The sequence below is a fragment of the Mytilus trossulus genome, chromosome 9 (assembly GCF_036588685.1).
Source record: "Mytilus trossulus isolate FHL-02 chromosome 9, PNRI_Mtr1.1.1.hap1, whole genome shotgun sequence".
In the NCBI taxonomy this organism is placed as follows: Eukaryota; Metazoa; Mollusca; class Bivalvia; order Mytilida; family Mytilidae; genus Mytilus; species Mytilus trossulus.
In genome coordinates this window covers 4,960,790-4,976,554 of record NC_086381.1, presented here as the reverse complement: position 1 = coordinate 4,976,554, position 15,765 = coordinate 4,960,790, and the positions used below count along the sequence as shown (strand labels likewise).

Sequence of the window (15,765 nt, the reverse complement as noted above, 5' to 3'; positions counted from 1 at the left end):
TTGTGTCTTGGGTTCTGTTACTTGTCTGTTTGTCTTTTTCCTTTTTACAAATGGCATTGTTGGTTCATTTTCAATGTATGAGTTTGACCGTCCTTCTGGTATATTTGGCCCCTCATTTAAATAATAATAATACAAAACGTATCACTATATATAACATTAAAATAATAACAACATATGTTTCTCCCAAATCTAATTCTTGCGCAAAACAGTTTTAGGCACTACATTTCCGTTTAAATATCAGAGGTAAATTTGATATAATGCAATAATTTTACGTTAGCACAGAAACACAGGTATTTGTTTTGAATGAAAATATAGAAAGCGTTATATAAAAAACGAAATCGGGAGACAAAATGTTGTTTCATTAGAGCTTCAGGGAAATGAAAAATAACACAAGTGACATCAATAAGCAAATGAACGAATAAAAAAACGACACAATCTTGCAGAAAAAAGGTTAAGGTGGTATTTTTTGGTAAAACAATGATCTGTCTCTTGAAGGACAACCAACGAGTAAAAATAAATTTTGATGACCGAGGTTATCTTGCATAAAAATCAGAAAAGGGGAACATTCAGGTGGTACTGTTTGATTTAACAATGATGTGTTTTGTTATTTGATGGTGCCATTTGATTAGGGACTTTCGGATTGAATTTTTCCTCGGAGTTCATTTACTTTTTGCAAGACAACCAGCGAGTCGAGATAATTTTTTGTGACCGATACATTCGTCATACTATCACACGGTACAATTACGAATACGTATTTATCATGTATTGTAGGTGACTAGGTCTGATTGATTCATTAATCTGCAGTCATTTCATGTATAAGATATTGCTTAATCAATTTTTTTTCACAAATAAAAGTTATAATAGTTGGTTCATAACTCACTTAAAATTCATTGAAACACTATGAGACGGGATTTTTCGATGAACAACTACCAAATTGAAATTGAGTGCACACTAGTTATATGTATCTCTTCTTGTGTGTTTTGTCATTATATCTTATAGTGTTATATTTGAAATGAAATTGACTGCGATGTACTAGTTATGGTTCAACGAGAACCTGTCTTCGCATATTTTTCGTTTGTTTTTCACATTCACCTGATAAGACGTAAAACCTAGAATAAATAAAAATATACAGAATAGGACTAAATGTTAAATCGCATGATATATTATATAAAATTTGCCATTAGTAGCTGCTACATCCTCTTTGGTGTCCGCACTGAAATCAAACATATCTGAATACACAATTGATTTTATCCAAAGTTTGAAACAAATCAATCAACAATTATGACATCACATTCTTCGTTTTGTTTTACAATTAAAATATACTTTCATCTTCTTTTTCCATTTTGAGACAACAAACGCATGTGACGGTATTCAGGAAAATATACAAAAAGCATGATCGGATACACTGTTTTGTTCAACTTTGTACTTGTTTGGCTTTATAAATATTTTGATATAAGCGTCACTGATAAGTCTTATGTAGACGCAACGCGCGTCTGGCGTACTAAATTAGAGTCCTGGTACCTTTGACAACTATTTTCAGGTACATGTAGCAATACATGTTGTTAACCTTCATCTGTACTTTATTTTTGTCTTTTTTTATGTTGATCAACTGTTTAAAAGAAGCCAACATGTAGGATTATGTAAATACAGTTAATCAACATAATAATTGACAAAAATCGTAACAAAAGATTGTATTTGCTTGCTTGTTCATCTTTTTTTTTTACATTTTAAACAATGTTTAAGCAAGATCAAAGTCTCTAACAGTCAACTTTGTAACAGAGTGTCCAATATGTTAAAAAAAATAACCTCTGATCGGGTAATATTCTTTACTAAATTACAATATTGTTGAGGTAAAGATCAATACATATTCATATAGAACAATATTGTTATTTGCATATTATCGTATCCTTTTTATAGAGATTATGATATAGTGAAAGCGATTTTATTTGCGTCTCTATATTATACAAGCGAGAGGTTTAGCGCTATAAAACCAGGTTCAATCCATCATTTTCTTCATAAGAAAATGCCTGAACCAAGTAAGAAATATGACTGGTGTTGTCCATTCGTTTGATGTGTTTTATCTTTTGATTTTGTCATTTGATTAGGGACTGTCCGTTTTGAATTATTCAGTATTTTTGTGATTTTAATTTTTTTTTTAACTCTTGTAATATCCTTTCCAGTTGAAAAAATATATGTTTTGGAAAGGAAAAAAGGATATAGAACATATGTTACAACATAAATATATATCATAGCACTTTGATGCAGAATGTCAAACGAAATTACTGTTTGAAGAACAACAACATAATTACCCCTGCATTCCTTTTAAGCCCCAGTTTTTTAAACGTTTTTCCTTTGTGATTCTTATGGTATGTTTTATGTTGTCTGACTTTATAGTTTGACTTTATGTTTCGTATAAGACCTTTTCAGCAATTGTCTACACCTACAGTTGAGCACGACTACGACAGGTAACTTGTGAGGGTAGTCTCAAAAATATCAATTAAAATGAGTCCAAATGACATGGATTTCAGAATGAAGAAAAGGATTATTTTTACGGTACAAACAAAAAAAAAACTGCGATCTCTGATCAACTTAAAAGGAATAAAATATAAAAGCGAAGCATAAAGTCAAAATGTGACATCATTAACTAAAATATCAACCGTGTGAAGGCCGTACATTCTCAGGACTTGATTCAGGCGCACACAACTTGTGACGGGGTTTATCTTTTGTTATTAGGGAAAAACTCCCTCATGTATTGTCATAGACGACATTTAGAAAGAAATATAAGTACGAAAAAAAATATAAATCCGGCAAAGCTTTGTCACGAAAAAGAGAAACAGAAACAATTTAACCAACAATACTTTATCAACACGGACCACATTAAAATCCATTGCTAAGCCATTCCCACTTCTGGTAAAAAAACTCAGAGGTTTTTGTTTATCGAAAACTGAAAAATCATGACTGTACGTTTAATGGACAACGTATCTTGTTTTAAAAACATGGGCAATTATATTGGTCAATCATTTCGTGAGGTTTACCGTATAATTAAATGAGGGATAACCTAAGTCATTGGACTCCCAACCCCTGATTGACACTGTCCAAAAAGAATTTGCAATGACAAAGATCTATAGTAACTAGCGTCTTGAATTATAAATTCCATACGCAGGTATGTTTTGCTTAAGTAATGATACATTGGAACGAGAATTCAATTAAATACCCTCCCTATTCATGAAGGAATACACAACTTAAAAATGGTATCTTGAAGCGGCGTAGTACTTCGTTGATAAAAAATAGCAATGTGATCTTTTCCTTCGAACTTTGTTACCCCTCCCGAATTTGAATATATACATCAGGTACGGTTTTAATCGTTTGAAAAACACAAACTCGACCGTGTTTACAAGTGTGTAATACACGGACAGACAGTCCAGTAATTATGTTTCATATTTCTAATAAATTCTCAGACAAATTATGCATATACACATGTATCGTTATTGGAATGCGGCATAATCATATATGTGAAGATAAAGCTGATTATGATGCGAAATGATTGCAGTAATTTCTTTACTCAATTCAACGTGAAATGGCGTGTAAATACAGATAGAGAATAATTTGTTTCCTTTATATATATATAACTCGTCTAAACATCAACCCAACAATGTTAGATCTGTAAATTTGCTTTCGCAAATTTTTGGTTCTTCCCTCGCCGGGATTCGAACCCATGCTACTGTGATATCGTGACACCAAATCGCCTGCACTGCAGCCGTCCCGCTAGACCACACGACCACCTGGGCTCTCAAATTAAAAGAGCTTTCGGTGGCCATATGTTACCTTTCCATGTCAGTTTTAATCTAGCGGCGTACTACAGTACATGATATATAAGGCATGAATATGTTATTGTTACAGATCAGCTAAATTATCTATAGTAAAGGATCCTACAAATTAATGTAAGATATAGTCACAGAAAATAATTATATTCATAAGTACGTCTGGGTCAGTGACAACCCTACAACAGATGTATCCATCGGATCGCCATCAATGATGGTGATACATGGCTGTGTACATAATGTATATACAACTCGTCTAAACATCAACCCAACAATGTTAGATCTGTAAATTTGCTTTCGCAAATTTTTGGTTCTTCCCTCGCCGGGATTCGAACCCATGCTACTGTGATATCGTGACACCAAATCGCCTGCACTGAAGCAAATTTACAGATCTAACATTGTTGGGTTGATGTTTAGACGAGTTGTATATATATATATATATATATATATATTGGTGCGAAAGCAAATTTACAGATCTAACATTGTTTGGTTGATGTTTAGACGAGTTGTAACAGCACAAACAACATTTTCCAAAAGACCAAAAAGGTGAAAAAGTAAATTTAAACAAAACGCATTTGATATATATGAACGAGTCTAAATTGAAAACCGCGTTCAAACCTATGATTGCTTTGGATAAAAACCGCAATTTTTATACGTGTGCATGTAAAAGAAATTTCGTTGTAGAAGGGTCTAAAAACAGCACAAACAACATTTTCTACATTTGAAAATGCCTGTACCAAGTCAGGAATATGACAGTTCTTGTCCATTCGTTTTTGATGCGTTTTGTTATTTGATTTTGCCATGTGATTATGGACTTTCCGAATTGATTTTCCTCCAAGTTCAGTATTTTTGTGATTTTATTTTTTTCCAAAAGACCAAAAAAGGGAAAAAGTATATTTAAACAAAACGCATTTCACAAACAGAACGAACAACTAATGTTCTTTAACCCTGCTGACTGCCATTGGCGATTGCCAAATGAAATTGATCACAAGATGTAACAAAATGGATCTTAATATAAATTTAATACTAAACAGAAAGCAATAAACTTGTGCCCAAGATGTAATGCCACAACCATGAGGTGTCAATATTTTTAGTACACCAGATCAGGATTTCGACAATAAATGTCTCTTCAGTGATGTTAGGGATTGAAACGGTATTTGGAAGGCCATATAAAAAGTACCCTCATTTTTAGAAAAAGTACCCATATATATATATATATATATATATATATATATAACTCGTCTAAACATCAACCCAACAATGTAAGATCTGTAAATTTGCTTTCCCCCATGCTACTGAGATATCGTGACACCAAATCGTCTGCACTGCAGCTGTCCCGCTAAACTACACGACCACCTGGGTTTCACAAAAATAAAGCTTGCCGTGGCCGGGTGTTACCTTTCCTCTTCAGTTTTAATCTAGCGGCGTACTACTGTACATTATAGATAAGGCATGGAGATGTTATTGTTACAGATAAGCTCAATGATCTATAGTAAAGGATCCTACAAATTAATGCAAGATACAAACACAGAAAATAATTTTGTGAGGCCCAGGTGGTCGTGTGGTCTAGCGGGACGGCTGCAGTGAAGGCGAATCGGTGTCACGATATCTCAGTAGCATGGATTCGAATCCCGGCGAGGGAAGAACAAAACATTTGCGAAAGCAAATTTACAGATCTAACATTGTTGGGTTGATGTTTAGACGAGTTGTATATACATAATCTACACAGCCATGTATCACCATCATTGCTGGTGATCCGATGGATAAATCTGTTGTAGAGTTGTCACTGACTCAGACGTACTTACATACTTACAACCCTACAACAGATGTATCCATCGGATCGCCATCAATGATGGTGATACATGGCTGTGTACATAATGTATATACAACTCGTCTAAACATCAACCCAACAATGTTAGATCTGTAAATTTGCTTTTGCAAATTTTTGGTTCTTCCCTCGCCGGGATTCGAACCCATGCTACTGTGATATCGTGACACCAAATCGCCTGCACTGAAGCAAATTTACAGATCTAACATTGTTGGTTTGATGTTTAGACGAGTTGTATTTTCATAATCTACACAGCCATGTATCACCATCATTGCTGGTGATCCGATGGATAAATCTGTTATAGAGTTGTCACTGACTCAGACGTACTTACATATATATCTTTGGTAGCTATATACTTGAATAACCGCCAAATCGAATTTGTATACGTCATAATAGTCAGACGTTTTTGTCGTTAAACGTCCCCTCCATTTTACCTGTAAACTGTAGGTGTCATAAGTAGTTGTCGAGAGTTGTGGAAAATGTCAATTAGCCTTTTTTATTTAGTTTTTATATTGCAGGCACATCTGAAAGAAATCTTCAATGCTTGAAATGGAATATGCAGCAAGACAGATTGGAGCTCATCTGCAGAGTTTCAGATTTTTCTCACCCAGTTTCCTTAATTGATAGCCATGGGCAAATGTATGCGCAATGTACGTTCGAAAGAAATATCCAACACTGCATACCAGTCTCCAGAAACCAATCGATTGTGACATATTACTCATTGAAATATGTTAAGTTTACAACGGACGGATTGACAAAAGATATGAATGGTGAATGGGTTTGCTTACAAGACGTTATGAAAAGTAAAACATATGTTTCTTTAGCAAAAGGTAAACCTTACAACATGAGTATTAAAAGTACATTCTGCTTACCAAACTTGTTTTATAGTCTGAAACAAACAATTATGAATGTCAAAAAAAGAGGAGGAATCTAGCCAAACTAATTAATTTAACCGTTTATATCATTTCTTATCATGTCCTGTCACTCAACTGTTTAAATGTCTATGTTTTGCTGACTACTAGAATATCTGTTTCTTATAACTCCCCTTTTAATTTAATTGACAGATAGCGACAACTTCATCTATGATCTATGACAAACGTTATGATTTGATCTTCCTTTGTATGTCACCTTGCCCTTTATATCTGAATAGCTGTCTTTGTCTTTATCACAAACTTTGAATAACTATATAAGCAGAAATGAACAGAAATGCATTCACTATTGGGTCATGAATTACTTACTTTCACCATCCTGGCTGTTTTAATCTCATCTGAGTGTGGTAGTTGAAAATATGTGTTCTATGTTTTATTTGAAATTATTGTTGTCTTTAAGACTATGAATCTACTGCTTTATTTGCCCTATACTTACGTTTTTTTTTCCTACCACGAAATCTAACGTATGTCTCAGTGACCCTTAGTGTCAAAATGTTTGCTAATCCTTTGTCTTTGTTTTGTGTCCATGTACTGATTATGTGTCCATTTAATAATTTTTGTCAAGAATTGATACCACATATCGTTTCTTTTCTATTTTGTTTTGACCACGGTATTGCCGTTTGTGTATGAATTGTTAAAGTCTTGGTGAAGGGTAACGGTTTGTCGTTTCAAAATTGCAAAATTAAAGTAGTTCAGTAAAACAAAACATATATTGAATCCCTTATCAACGCCCCACAGGATACAAGATGGTCTTGAAGTATATGTAGTTAAGGTGCTGACGTTGTTTATTATGTTGTGGCATGTTGTTTTTTTTATTTTTCATTGTAAACTACGAACCTTAACTATTTAATCCATGATTTGCTTATATCCTTATGGCGTGGCTTGGTCTTTACACATTTGACATTTTACTATTGTGCTTCGGTCATGTCTTTCAGTTTTGTTTATGCCCTTTGAGTATATGCCTTTTGGTTTGTTTTTTTCAATGTTGGCATATTTTGCTTTTTATAGTGTTTCTAAAATGTATAACACAGTCTTGACTGCTGTACCCCTCTTTTTAAAATCTTCACCATTATCAATTTTATGGACCCGTCCCTGGTACAGATATTGACTTAAATTACGTGTTTACTCTTGCCTCTTTAGGTTGAGAGTTTTCAAAATTAATTGTGAAAACCTATGTTAAAACTTAAAAAGTGTTGTATTCATCAAGATCAAAATTTAACATATTAATGCCCGCGTCACATTGTCCGGATTTTTACGCGGATTGAATCACGATTATGGAAATTACAAAATCGGGACTGATCGTATCCAGATCGGGCTATTCGTAGTGCCATCTTTAACAATCGTAGAACCATCGACCACTTTTTCTATCCTTCGGGGACAACTTCGGGGACAACTTCGGGACGGGTTCTAAATTTTTTAACATGTTAAAATATCCCCGAAGGTGTGTCCGATGTTGTGGGTTCGTATTGAGTTCGTAACATAATCCGCACCAACGTGAATGCATCTTCGAACATCGTAATTGCATTCATGTTTTCATCGGGCAGTTTTGGCATTACGATGTCTACACGAATGAATCACGAAGCTACCCAAAGGTCTTCAATTTCGTGAAGACCTCGTTATCCCGTCGTTTTGCCATCGAATAAAAGTACGAAGGCCACAAGATGGAACCACGACGGCAATAAATCCAGCTAAATGTAAATTAATTTTCGCGCTAAAATACATTTAAAGTGCCATGCGCGATATGCACTGGTCAGTCTAATACAACAGTTAAGAAAGACGTGCACAAAACATGGAGTTCATATCATATGATTCTATGAGAACAAGAAAGGCGACAGCGTTGTTTCTATTAATTCAAATGGAACAAGAAGAGCAGCTTTTACAGGCTCAGGATTTACTTTTACAAGTAAAATATTATATTTTGTTAATTTTTCATATCAAGTAACATAATGAAAATCATAAACGCGCCTCGTACACCAACACTGAAACTACACGTATATAGTGAAACCAACTTTTTCTTCGTTATTCTGATTAAACCAGAAATGAAATGTACAATATAATATATATTCAATATTGATCAAACAATTTAAAACGCGTGATGACTTCGGCATTTGATTTAAATGCATCGTGAGTTGTACACGACGTCTTTTAGACATCGTATGGCCATCGAGCCATCATCGTAATCCATCGTGTAGCCTTCGTAATCCATCGCGTAGCCTTTGTGATCCATCGTGTAGGCTTCGGCTGAGATATTAAGCTTAAATGCCCGTCTTCGGTTAACCTCTGTATGTCCATCTTTGCTATCGTATATAATTTCGGCACCATCGTATAGACTTCGTTATTCTTCGTACTTGCTTCGGTCATTTTTTGGTATTTTAACGATATCGGGACCAATTTCGTACGAATTTACAATTTTCGCATACGGGTGTTCATCGTATATAAAATTGGGACAGTGTGAAGCGGGCATAAACGGCGCCAATCAACTTATTTGATTTTGATTTTTGTTTTTAAAACTACATGTTATTTTCAGGTAGTATACAACTTTGTTAAATCAGCTAAACTTGATCTATCGTTAGGGAAATATTAACATATCAAGGATAAAAATAAGCGTTTTCCAAACTGCTATGTATCCAATGATTTTTTTCAGACATAGTGCATAGTGTTTGGTTAAAAAAAATGAAATTTGTATAGTTTTGTCTATTAGTCAAAATAATTTCAAATCTCATTTCAAAATTTATTTTAAACAAGCCAAAATACTTTTAGAAAAGTTGTTTGATATCACCTTTACGTTTTCTATTGTTATTGAATCTTGAAATATTTACTACATTATGGGTTTCGTCCTTCTTATGCTTTCAAAATTATTTTTTTACGTATAAATACTATATATCTAAAGACAATAACAATCAAAATCAAGGAGTAAACAAAGACTCAAAAAAACAAACGACATTTAAATCAACAGTTATAAATATTAAATAAGAAACAACACCAACTCCACTAAAAACCGGGAGCGAAATCAGGTTCTCCGGAAAGTTAAGCATTTCCTGCATTGCATACGGCACTTATCGTGTTATTTCTTTGTTCAGTTATCATGTTAAGCGTGATAAAGTTCTGTTTAGACTACTACGCTATCCTACCAAGTCTTTTTTGTCACTCTGCTTTGTTGTTTTATTCAATTTTCGAGATTGCATCATTGTCAGACTGTTTTTGTCTTTTTTACAATATTAAAATGAAGTAATCTACTTTGATAAAACAAAATTATAAAAACTGAAACTTTAAATCAAGTGTATGTTTGGGAAATTGTTCAAATAAGAAGTTATAAACATAAATATATAATAAATAACAATTCCGTTATGCTCTTTTGATTAGGGAAAATCGATCTGTTATTTCCAAGTTTGCTATGTTTCACAATTTGTTACGGCGAGGACAAGTCACTCTTTATGCGTTGTTCGTTCATTGTTCTAACAAAATTAACTTTTATCAAACTGATTTTTGAATGAAACGTATTATGTCTTTTTTAATATACATTTATCATAATGAAATTTAAGAACTATACATATTAATTATAGTAGTTATACTTACGTTTTGACATATAATTATCGTTGAGCTTATTTTCCTTGTAGGTATAATTGATTCAACGGAGCTCGAGGTTCACATCACAGGCAAATATCGTAATGAGAAAGACAATCCAAGAACTATAATTAGTTGTTTTTCATGTACAGAACCATACGGTTCTAACGTAGAATTCCTTGAAGATAAAATCTCCGTAGATAGTTTAACATTTATAAATGATAATGACACATGTACTCACGGAAAAGGTGTATGCCATCCAGACGAATGTAACTGCACCAGAAATATATATATACGTGTTTCACTGTACGATACCGATAGCAATGGTATAATTTATTCCTGCGATATGTTGTTCAGTGATACTTATACACACGCAAAATTTTTAATTACTGCATCCTTGTTTTTCGATGGAAAAGGTAACTACAACATTAGCAAGATTGTATTTTATCAAAATTTAAATTGTATGCAACAAATTGAGAACGGAAATAGGGAAAGTGTCAAAGCAACAACAACCCGACAAAAGAGCAGAAAACAGACGAAGACCTCAAATAGGTCTTTAATACATCAAAAAAATCTTCTACCCGGATTCGTACATCAGCCGACTCCTAATACAAAATGTGCACTAGTTCAGTAAAAACGGGCGTCATACTAAACTAACAAATAAACAAATGAGCTAAAATTTAAAAAAAACAAACAAAACTAACAAAGGTCAAAAGCTCCTGCGTTAAGGACAGGCGCAAACATGCGGCGGGGTTCAACAGGTTTTGTTTAAAAATCTGAATCCTCCTCTTTACCTCAAGCAAATGTAGAAAAATCAAACACACAGCAATACGCACAATTGAACTCAATTCAAAAAAAGAGTCCGATGTCAGAATATGTAACAAAAGAAACTAAACAAGACGACATGTATACATAAATTAACAAATGACTACTAGCAGTTACTGACATGCCAGCTCCATACTTCATATAAACTGATTTGAACAGTATGTCTTCATCATATCGTTATGGGTAAAGTATCACACCATCATGAAATATAATAGAAGAACATAACCCGTACCATGCCGACAATTGGTTTTAGAATAAATCTGTTTATTTCCGATGTTACGACCCTTTAAATGGATCAATAGTAAAGCCAAAAAAATCATTGATTAACGAATGACAACAAAGGGTTATCAAAACTCATAAATCTAAAACAAAATTGCAATGTCATGGTAAAAAAACACTACGACAAGACAAACAACAGTACAAAAACAGAAAATTACAGAAAAACAGTTAAACAGAACAGATAATTACCCACACGAACCCTTAACATAATATAGGATGACTTCACATGCTCCGGAAGGGTATGCAGATCAATTCAGCACATATCGGGATAATATGAGATCATAGTTTAGATACTTCTATAAAAGTCTTTTATATATGTCTTGTTATTATACCTCAATTTCGATTGAGTTGCATTGCTGGATTTGAACGCAAAAGACAATACCTATACGTCATTGATGTTCGAAGAATGTCAAGTCATAATCTAAATAAGAATAGTAATTGTCGTCTAAATCTAAAACAAGTTTATGTGAATCAGTTGTATCCAACAAGCGCTGTTTCATCCATGGTTCTAAACTCATCGTGCATTACGTCTTAACGATAACATTTATGGTTAGGTTACATTTATAATGATTTTTGCTAAGATCCTGGATGCTTAAAATAATATGTAAGTAGCTTTAAAAGTAGTAGAATGAAATCGTAAACAGCGTTTCTAACACACATTATGCCATCTCAAAAGGCCGACAATTCTTTTTTTCTAAGTGCTGTTTTGTCCAGTTCAAGGAAAGTTAAACCTAAATAATGCATAGCATTTTAAACTCCAATTCATGACTTTTTTCTTTCTTTATTTTTTAGGCCATTTGAATATATCGACAAAAAAATTATAAGCAACCCAATGGGTGCCACAGGTATCTGACTGGAGTAAACGAGTGCATCCTCGGCTTTTCATAAGGGTTTAGCTTGCCCAGTATTTACATTTGTAGATAGAGTTTTGTACCTTAATTGTCCTTCCATCGTTTTTCGTTTCTAACCATTGTGTTGTCAGTTTTTCATCGACTTATAAGTTTATAATGACCCTTTGATATCTTCGGTCTCCTTGTGCAACTTATATAAAAGGGGCGATAATAAATCTAATTCGGTAGGTAACATTGGAGGAAACTGTAGTGTCAACAATTAATTGAAACATATTTGCTATCATTTGCGAAACGATTATTCCAAAACAGTTAACCAACTCAAACTGGCATCATCTTCACGCGGTAATGATTTCAACTTCACCACTTTCACTTTGCACGCTTGGTTATATAGCTAACTTGTGAACAGCAATCCTCTTTGCAGGAAATTACGGTAGGAAATATTTGTAATCATATAAATTTTTAAAAAAGTAGAAAAATAACATGCTTACGAGATCTGTAATGAATTAAATAATAATATTAGTATGATTATTGATTGTCAAAATAAATGTACATTTCGGTAGTTAAGTTTAGCAACAAATGCATAAGCCTGCACTTTTGGTCCTTTTTTATGTCGTTAATAAACATACAGGCACTGAATTAAAAACTATAACGGTAGACTAGTTCCTATATTGTTATAAACATCAAAGTGTAACTTGACAAAATCAGCATCTGAATTGAGTTGTATTAAAAAAAAACACAATCAATAATGTTTTTGTTAATCTAATGGGTAGTTTCCCTTAGGAATAGCTTGAATTGTCTTGTTTTACTGCACAAAACAACTAATTAAAATAGCTGTAATTGTCGTTTTTTTTAACGATTTGAATATTTAAGTTCTTCACGGCAATCTCTATACTAATGAATACGACAAAAGAAACCATTTTTCCTTAACTTTTTTTCAATATATAGAAATAGGGAAATATGGTAAGATTGTCAATGAGCTAACTCTCCATCAAAATTAGATTGAAGCTGCTGGAAGCAATCATAGTTAAACATATGTTCTATTTACCTCTCCTTGCGTTTTAAATATTGCTTCTACTCATTCACTAAATCCGTGTCTGCAGTGATATTTTAGATTCCAATGAAAGATATCTTTGTTTTGCCCCTGGGGAGGAAAACGATGAGTTTATCATAGCTAGCTTCGGTAGGGATTCTCCTCATTTTTTATTTTTGATAACCTATAGTAACTAAGTGTTGTTTCTTCTATCATTATCAGACTAGTTATATTTTATTTTCTTTTATAAAAACTGACGAATTGTAAAGTAAAGGGTTTCGTTTCCATAATTAACCTAAAAATGTTATTGATGTAAATCGAACCTTACTATAAAACGGAATATCACATCCAATCTATTACAGAAAATTAATGGTACATTCAATGAATTTATTTATGAGTATTAAAAACTTTTCTATAAGTCATATTTGAAAGACTGCATTTTTTTATTTTTATATTTCTTTATCGGTACTTACATTTCTTTTATTAGTGAAAACAATCTACACATTTATGTGTATGCATATCTATGACGTAATCGACGTTTGAATGATCCTGAATCCTTTTGCTACTTAAAGGTATGCAATGCATAGTGGTGCATCAGGTCTTTACATTATCTTGGTTAATGTATGTCGATGTATATCGATTGCCGTTAAAATGTTGGTAGACGGGGTTCATTTTATAGCAAATGCGAGTAATTTTGAATAAATATTTTGCTTCTATTGTTATTTTGTTTATAAACCTACCTCTTTCCAAATATTTGTCAGTTCATATGTTGATCTGGTACAAAAATGGAAAAAGGTTAAACACTTCCCACCTTATTGATCTCCACCACATTATGTATGTAGGTTTATCTGTCATTTTTGCTTTTGTTCGTTGTTTTGCCATGGAACAGTTCGTATGGTAATTGTTTTAATGCTTTAAAAACGTTCATGTCAGGATCGTTAAACATTATGACAAATTTTGATTCGCATTGCAGGTTTGAATTTGTAGCTCTTTTGAAACGCTTACACTGTGAATATACAGTCTTTCTCTTAGAAGAGTAAATGCAATTCCCTCAGTTCATGGTTCATGGAAGGGATCTATTAGTTAAGTACGCGATATAGGATTTGCATAAAGTCGACCAATAGTTGCTTATACCCACGTTTTGTTGTGTTAAGAAATAAGTGATATGATTTGCAATCATATCACATCTTGCAACTTACTAAGCGTAATCTTCAGTTGATTGGTACATAAATATGCATTGTTACGTTCAAGGTGAACAAAGGATTTAGAGATTTCTCAAAAAGTGTAGATTTAGATATAACAAGTGTTCAAAATTGTATCTTAACTGCCTGACTGTTTTGTATGTGTACATTGATTTTTTTTTGCAGAATTTCACCAAATGAATAAATCTACAGTGACAATAAAAGCTGGCGATAAGATGTGGAACGAAACTATAAACTCTAATAAGAAAATTATAATAGAACAAGGTAAGAATACGATTACATGACCATAATTTTACCATTATTAATTAAGATAGTTAAGACCGATTCAACTTGTATTAATCTTCACAAACAATAAACATGTTTTCGTTGTCTCAGGGATGTCGTCTGGTTTGTAAATTAGTCGATTCTTGCGTTTTACCTTTGTGTGGACATGCATGGCAAGTTATTGACTCATCCAATCTGAAAAAAATGCTGTTTAAGCGAATCCCTCATATCCTATTGTTTTTAATTGAAACTTCTTGTATAGTCTATTAAATATTTATTACATTTTACCATCGGTTAATTTTAATATGAAAACCTCAAATTGACCTCTTCAAACTTAAATTCAAAGTAATTGTTGTGTACATTTCACCAAATGCAAGTTGCCTCCGTGCAATGCTTTGCAGCGAATATAGAAATATAAGGCGTATGCACCTTCTCCTGTAAAGCCCTCCGTGTATCCATGTGTATGTTTGTCTGGTCTTCTTAGCTCTCGCAAATGTACAGTTGTTGCCAGATTCTTTTACAATAAGTACAATCTTCTGGTTTCTTATTTAAAATAAAGTGATCGTTACGAGGTCGAGATAAATACATATAAAGCACTCATACCACTTCATTTATCAATCAAAAGTACGACAAACACTTGTTGAATATGTTTCGGTTGACATGACCGGTTCAAGAGTGCAACGTAATCCCATAACATCGTGATAACTTAAGTTAAACTTTATCGTTGTAATTAAGCTGTTCTTACTTCCCACAATACAGTTATAGGCGCTTTGGTTGTGACATATAATTGTTAAAATATTTATTTCTAATATTCCGGTTGATAGATATAAGACGATGTTGTATGGGGCCAACGAGAATAGTCAAAGGTTAAGAATTTCTTAAAAAAATAACTACCCATGTATTTTAAAAGAATTAAATAATTTTCTGTATATTCGTTTTTGTTTAACTACTCCTCTTATTTTTTGTTTATTATGCCTGTCTTTCAAATTTTTCAGTTGAGTGTTTAAGATAAAAGTTTAGACAAATTGCGCTTTTCTTTTGCCGCTTGAAATTGATCAAGTTGTATTAAACAAACTAATTGCATTGTCTTTTAAATTTGTCACTATATTACTATTCTAATGGTAGCATATAGTTTGAGATGCAATAATTTTTACTATTTCTTACAAGCTTTG

General features: G+C 33.0%; 1 protein-coding gene across 1 annotated transcript in view; it reads left to right on the top strand.

Moving 5' to 3' along the window:
* The window catches only part of LOC134683618 (uncharacterized), a 35,497-nt gene that overhangs the window by 1,150 nt on the left and 18,582 nt on the right, over window positions 1-15,765 (top strand). The window contains exons 2-4 of the mRNA XM_063542929.1: window positions 6,168-6,479; window positions 10,196-10,468; window positions 14,495-14,593. Of these exons, the coding sequence (XP_063398999.1) occupies window positions 6,206-6,479; window positions 10,196-10,468; window positions 14,495-14,593 (646 nt within the window). The 5' untranslated portion in view covers window positions 6,168-6,205. The remainder of the gene's footprint in view (window positions 1-6,167; window positions 6,480-10,195; window positions 10,469-14,494; window positions 14,594-15,765) is intronic.